This window comes from Oratosquilla oratoria, chromosome 31 (assembly GCF_046742065.1).
Source record: "Oratosquilla oratoria isolate Oo_2021 chromosome 31, ASM4674206v1, whole genome shotgun sequence".
In the NCBI taxonomy this organism is placed as follows: Eukaryota; Metazoa; Arthropoda; class Malacostraca; order Stomatopoda; family Squillidae; genus Oratosquilla; species Oratosquilla oratoria.
In genome coordinates this window covers 14951345-14958844 of record NC_134807.1, presented here as the reverse complement: position 1 = coordinate 14958844, position 7500 = coordinate 14951345, and the positions used below count along the sequence as shown (strand labels likewise).

At 39.5% G+C, this 7500-nt stretch overlaps 1 protein-coding gene across 1 annotated transcript in view; it reads right to left on the bottom strand.

Annotated features, from left to right (window-relative positions):
• Positions 1-7500, bottom strand: part of LOC143041450 (CD109 antigen-like) — an 83022-nt gene that overhangs the window by 33243 nt on the left and 42279 nt on the right. The window contains exons 12-13 of the mRNA XM_076213338.1: positions 6412-6644; positions 5314-5533 (exon numbers count right to left, since the gene is read on the bottom strand). Coding sequence (XP_076069453.1) covers positions 5314-5533; positions 6412-6644 — 453 coding nt within the window. The remainder of the gene's footprint in view (positions 1-5313; positions 5534-6411; positions 6645-7500) is intronic.

Here is a 7500-nt window from a genome sequence, read left to right as displayed (position 1 = left end):
TGTAGTTCAGTTCGAAGCTTTAAGATTCGTTTAAACACCTAAGCAAGATGCTGTAATGCCCGCCATTTATTTCATATTATTTGTTTATTTGTTTGTTATTATTTGTCTGTTTATTATTATTTACTTGATTATTATCTATTACTATTTAACTTATTTATCTAATTTATTTATTATTAATTATATTATTATTTATTCATTTATAATTATTATGATGTTTTCGCACCCCATCTAGTTATGGACCAAAAGGTCTCCTGCCGGCATGCTCCTCCTTTGAAATCCTTTGTTCCGGACCACCGACAAGGTTGAGCTCCGAGCGAGACAGAGAGAGAGAGAGAGAGAGAGAGAAAGAGAGAGAGAGAAAGAGAGAGAGAGAGAGAGAGAGAGAGAGAGAGAGAAAGAGAAAATGTTAGATAATATGAAAATTCGCCCAATCGTCCATTTCTACTACAGATCAAGATCCAAGTCTCGAGGGCGAGTTTTTGTGACGAGTTGGAACGAGTCGACGATCTCGTCGCCTTTATTGTCCTGTCAGAAGGTCGAACTGATTTATGGACCCTTACACACAAACACACACACACATTACGGCGGTCCGGGTTCGAGTCCCGCCCAGGGCTGAAATAATTTCAGTATCGCTGCGCTGCGGGTTGTTACTTCAACTCTCGTGGGTGGGGAGTTGGGTGTGTGTGTGTGCGTGTAAGGTCACAGCATTACCTATAGATCGGTTATGTATGAGCTCTGAGCTCTCTTCCGGAAGGGAAATAGCTGTCGATCACGAGTCCAACACGTGATCCAAGACCATGGTGAATCACACACACATAACACACTTGTTGCACTCAAGGTATTTTGTGCTGTGTGTGTGTTTGTGTATGTGTGTGTGTTTCACCATGGTCTTGGATCACGCGTTGGACTCGTGACCGACAGCTATGACCCTCCCAGATGAGAGCTCAGAGGTAATATACGGACCGATCTATGGGTGTGGTTGTGGTTCACACACACACACACACACACACACACACACACACACACACACACACACACACAGTGCCTTGAGGACACAACTGTGTTATTCAAGATACGCCCTTCTTGCTCCTGAGTTTTCCTATGAGATGAATGAAATCGTCTGGCATTAGCCACAATAAAATACATATTGAGGATTGTACACGACCTCTTCGGTTTGTTCAATTGAACAATAGAGATTCCGAAGTCAGAGAGAGAGGGAGAGAGAGAGAGAGAGAGAGAGAGAGAGAGAGAGAGAGAGAGAGAGAGAGAGAGTGAGAGAGAGAGAGAGCTTGAGATGGAAACGAGAAAAGAGAGAGAGAGCGCTTGGGAAGGAAACGAGAGAGAAAAGAGAGAGGGAGAAAAAGAGAGAGAGAGGAGGGAAAGAGAGATATAGAAAATATGTTAAAAATAAAACCGTGATATTCCTGCTCACCTTCGGGTTTTGGTTGCATAACACCTCACAACAACCTGCCACCTCCTCCTCCACCTCCTCCACTACTTACTCCTCTCCCTCCTCTTCTTCCACCACCTCGTCCTCCTGCTTCACCCCCTCCACCTCCTTCTCCTCTTCCTCCTCCACCTCCTTTTCCTCCTTCTTCTCCTCTACCTACTAATCCACCTTCTCTTCTACCTCCTCAACCTCCACTCCTCCTTAACCTCCATTTCCCCCTCCTCTTCCACCTCCTTCTCCTCTTCCTCCACCTCCTCTACCTGCTACTCCATCTCCTCCTCCTCCTCGCCCCCTTCTCCTCCTCCTCTTACTCCTCATGCATGAACACGTGACCTGCCAGGAGGCTTCCCTCATCTGAATAAAAGCCTTAGGACAGGTACGAGTATCACTTGTTACATTCACACGCACACACACACACACATATATACATATATATATATATATATATATATATATATATATATATATATATATATATACGTATGTACAACACTGAATGGATCTCAGTTATTAGAGATACATTTTAACAACCACAATGCACTTTAATTCTAAGCCATAAAAGGCCGACATGCAGAAATTGAAATGCGGTACTGCCAAGGACTCGAACCCAGCATCCTCATGACAAATGCGGTAGTGACTTGATAGCCTAGTTGGTAAGTCACTACCGCACTTGTCATGAGGATGCTGGATTCGAGTCCTTGACAGTACCGCATTTCAATTTCTGCATGTCGGCCTTTGATGGCTTAGAATTAAAGTGCATTGTGGTTGTTAATACACACACACACACACACACACACATATATATATATATATATATATATATATATATATATATATATATATATACATTTGCAGTCAAACCTTGCTTACGAAGCACCTCACATAACGAGAAAAAAAAGAATAATCTCGCTTAATGAGCGATGTTTAGTGATTCGTATGCCCGACGCGAAGGGTCCTTCTCCTTTGCTGGGAACGTCTTCTTGTAATTCGTGGCCAGTTCGTTACCGCCTGCTTCTCGGCCAGTGTTGCCACTGCCTAAGATTTTCCACTAGATCATGGATATCTTACTTCGACAATGGAGTCTTGATTTTTTTTTTAATACAGTAAATATTGTTGTTTTCAAGTAACTCACCTGATGAGTGCATATAAAAATATCCAATATTACACCCGCAGCAAATAAATTTATAAAACAATGATTATCTATTATTTTGGACTATTCTAATACACTTTTCTTCTATGGTATTTCCATGATAAACGACGAGTTTTCGAATTATGGCTATTTTTTTTCTGGCCAATCATATGAGTGTCAAGGGCCTCTCTGCCGCGACTCCCGCCTTTAGTTTGAACACGGCGACTATAATGCTATGTTATGCGTATGTGGGATTGGGTAGGCTAGGTTAGGTTTGGTTTAGTTAGATTAGAATTACCCACTCATCTTTTACTTCGCAATCCATACACCCGATTTCCAGCACCCAGGCTCTCGTTCCCAATATTGTGAAGGGGAAGGGGATGTCATACATCGAAAACAAGGCATTTAACAAAAATTTCATAAAACCAAAGAGTCGTAGAATCGTCCACACAATGGAATAAAACCCCCGTTTCTATTTCGAACATTTAAACATCTTACCGGTATAATTTAGGGGTGGTGGTGTTGCAACAATATTGACATTTATTTTTATCTTATTTTACTAATTATTTATTCTTTCCCAGGTTCTTTTACTGTACATAAAAAAAATTATGCGTTAATGATTTAAAAAACTATTTTAGATTTTATTACGATTTATTTTTGGGTACTTTTTCGGTATGGGACACATTATCGTATTTTACATTAATTCCTATGGAAAAAATGGTTTCGCTTAACGAGTGTTTTGCATTACGAGTAAGATTCGGGAACGAATTATACTCGTTAAGCGAGGTTCCACTGTATATATATATATATATATATATATATATATATATATAATCACAGTACCGGACATCCAAACCTAACCCATGCAACATAGAAAACACGCAAATACGTGGTGGTTGAAAAGTACCTATACATTAAACATTAGTAATAAAATCCACATTTCTACTACAAATGTATTGAAACCAAATAATACACGTTCTTTATTGCACGCGAAAACAAAAGTAAATATTTCGATGCAAGCATCGGTGGCGTCGGCAAGGTTTGCTCAAGCGGCCAGGACGGATGGAATGAATAAGGACGACGATATCATCGAGAACTTCCTTTATCTGTGCCTCCAAGTCCTCCAGTGGTCGAAGTTTTGTCTTGTACATCCCCTCTTTTATGTAACTCCACGTGTATAAAGATCTACCTCCTCCTCCTCCTCTTCCTTTGCTTCCTCCTCCTCCTCGTCTACCTACTATTCCATTTTCTCCTTCTCTTCCATCTTCACCTCCTCCTCCTCCTCTACCTACTACTCCACCTCCTTTTCTTCCAGCACCACCTACTCCTCCTCTACCTTCTACTCCTCTACCTACTACTCCACCTCCTCCTCCTCCTCCTTCACGTCTTCTTGGATTTCTTGAAGGTCATTCATGAAGTCCGCATCGTCCTGGAAGATGTTGGTCTGACCACGGACGCACAGCAAGGGCAAAATGGGATGGGTCACCATCTTGCATTAATATCAGGTCACCAAAGTTATCCCAGCCAGACACCGAGCCCCAATGACCGTTGGAGTAAATTTGTTGACGCCATGTTGAAATATAACGATTTCTTCCGATTTTCCGGTTCGATAAAGAACATGTATTATTTGTTTTCGATACATTTGTAATAGATATATGGGTTTTGTTACTAATTCTTAATGCCTAGTTACATTTCAAGCGCCGCGTACGTCTTCCAGAACCAAGGGTTTAGTGTATTTATGTATAGAAAATATTCTTTCTATTGATCCTCGCTAGCCGAGCGGGTTAGAGCGTCGCTACCTGCGGCGAAGGTCGAGGTAATGGCTGTTCGATGCTGCCGCCAGCGAGTTGGACCAAGGGCATGGTTCATTCAATTCCACGCTACAAAGTCCTCTGTAAGGGGCACCGTTCTTACCTCCTGATGGGGGAGTTCGCGATTTTAAATCGAATCATCTTTGTAGTCTAAGGAATTGTTCTTAAAACATCGTGTAACACAACAATGGCAATACATGACATATTTACACAATTTCGGTAAATTTCGGTATTCTACTAGTTGTGAGTTCGTATCCCGCACTCCCCTCCTATTCCCAGCAGTGACTGTTAATTACCTGCCACCTCAACAGTCTCCAAAGCGTATAATAGGGCAAAGACAGCAGCTCCTCAGCGCCTCCTGGCGTAGTAGGCTCCTAACTCTCTTTAAGTGTCAGTAAGTCTACATACTTGATTCTTGACGAAAAAAAAATATATATATATATATATATATATACACACACATACATGTATATACATACATATATATATATATATATATATATATATATATACATGTATATATATATATAATATATATATATATATATACACATGTATATACATATATATATATTTATATCCACACACATACATATATATATATATATATATATATATATGTGTGTGTGTGTGTATAATAAAAACATGACTTAAGTACATAAAAAGACGGAATTCAAACCATATGTAACGTGGTCACACCATTCATTGACTAATGCAATTTGTCTATTAAGAATTCACTAAATATATATATGTATATACATATATATAAAATAAAATAACATTTCTAAAATAATAAATAAATCTCCCTGCCTTGACTCTCTCCTAGCACACACACAAAAATAAAATAATAAATAAAGAAATAAAACAGATAGAAAATGAATAAATTAAAGCCAACAGCACACATTACGATCCGCTCCACCTACCAGATAATGGAACTTATCCATTGCGAAGTTACTCCTGACGTGGAAGACAACGAACTGGCCGATGGTCGCGTCCTCTGTACTCGAAGTCACTTGAAGGAACCTCCTGCTTGGAGTGTGTTTGGGCTCGCCCTTGAGGACCACCGAGACTGCGTCGAGGTCGTCCTTGAAGGCCGCCGTTAGCGTCAGGGAGGTCGCGTCCTCGGGGATGTCCAGGGAGAAGCTGAAGAAGGGTCTTGTGGTTGAGTATTCGGTAAGCTAAGATATACGATAATTAATTTTTTATAATATAGTTTTTTGAAAAAAAAAAAAAAAAAAAAAAAAAAAAAAATATATATATATATATATATATATATGTATATATATACACATACACACACATATATATATATATATGTATTTATACATATACATATTATATATATGTATTATATATATACATATATATATGATAAAGGTGGATAAAGAAATCACGGGTCTAGTACAGAGTCTTTGATATTATTCCTGACCGGTTGGAAGAAGCATAGAGCGAAACCGGTCAGAAATAAACTCAAAGACTTGGAACTAGACCCGTGACTCCTTTTTCCAACTTCATCAACTTATCACAATGTCCCAGCAAATATATATATATATATATATATATATATATATATATATATATATATATATATGTATCTCTCAACTTCAACTGTATATCTTACATTTTAACACACATGGCGAGCTGACAACCGGTGACTGATCTCCCCTCCCTTTATCACTTTGATCCCCGGGTGACATCAGAAACTGTCCCACACGGATACACAGAAAAATTGAGCCCAACGTTTCTTCCCAGAGAAGTCTTCTATTGGAAATTCCCAGGACCGATGCCAGCCACTACGAGGCCGCGGGTTTCACGCTTAGTGAAGCTCAATGTAACAATGGAAATGAGAGGAAGAGAGGTAATTCTCTCTCTTTCCTTCTCTATCACTCTCTCTCTTTCTCACTCACTCTCTATCGCTCTCATTATGGAAATTGAAGAAAGGGAAAATAATGTGAACAAGCGTTAAGACTGGTCATTATGGGATGCTGTTTACGCCTCTATCAATGGTAAATCCGTATTACCTGAAGATTCCAGTTTTTCTGAATTCCGCGTGATCCTTCTCCTCGACGTGGATCCTGTAGAGGAAGTCTTCGAGGTTCCTCGATTCGAGGTCATCCTTCAGGGGGTCAATGTCCCGGGCAGTCGAGTGACTCAAGTCGTCCTCGAAAAGGTGTTTCTTCCTCTCCCGGCTCCGCCACCACTCCAAGTAGGTCAAAGTCGTTTCTTGATGTTTTTTCTTCGTTGGGATGTGGATCTTGAAGGAGAATGGGAAGGGAAATAGGAGTAAAAAATTAAAATAAATAAATAATGACATAGAGAGAAAGAGAGAAGTCAGGATGTCGAACAAGAGAAAATGTTGCAGAGAGAGGGAGAGAGATGTCAGGATGTCGAACAAGAGAAAATATTACAGAGAGAGATGAAGAGAGAGAGAGAGAGAGAGAGAGAGAGAGAGAGAGAGAGAGAGAGAGGTCAGGATATCAAACAAGAATTTTTTTTGCAGTGAGAGAGAGAAAGAGAGAGAGGGTCAGGATATCAAACAAAAGAAAACGTTGCAGAGAGGTCAGGATGTCGAACAAGAGAAAATGTTGTAGAGAGAGAGAGGGGGGGAGGGAGAGAGGAGATAGAGAGAGAGAGGAGAGAGGGGGGAGGGAGGGAGAGGATAGAGGAGGAGAGGGGAGGGAGGGAGAGAGAAAGAGAGAGAGAGGGGGGAATCAGGATGTCAAACAAGAGAAAACGTTGCATAAAAGGGGCGTATACGTGGAACGTACTGGCAGTATAATTGAGGGACAGTGAAGAGATTTTTTTTCAAAATAAGGCATGGATAAAGTGAAGGGATGAGTGAGATGGTAATGAAAACGTTAAAGAATAAAACGTAATAATTGTTCTTCCTCACCCATAAATAGATTTAAAAAATGTAACATATCTCCTTATGATATAAAAGATAATAAAAATCAACAAAAATAATGCAAGAAAAAGAAAAAAATGATTATACAAAAGGAAAGAAAAGAAAGAAAAAAGAAAAGGAAAAAAAAAGAAAAAAGAAAAGAAAAAAAAAAGAAAAAAGAAAAGAAATAGAAAAAAAAAAAAAAAAATTATTCGATACAGAAGAG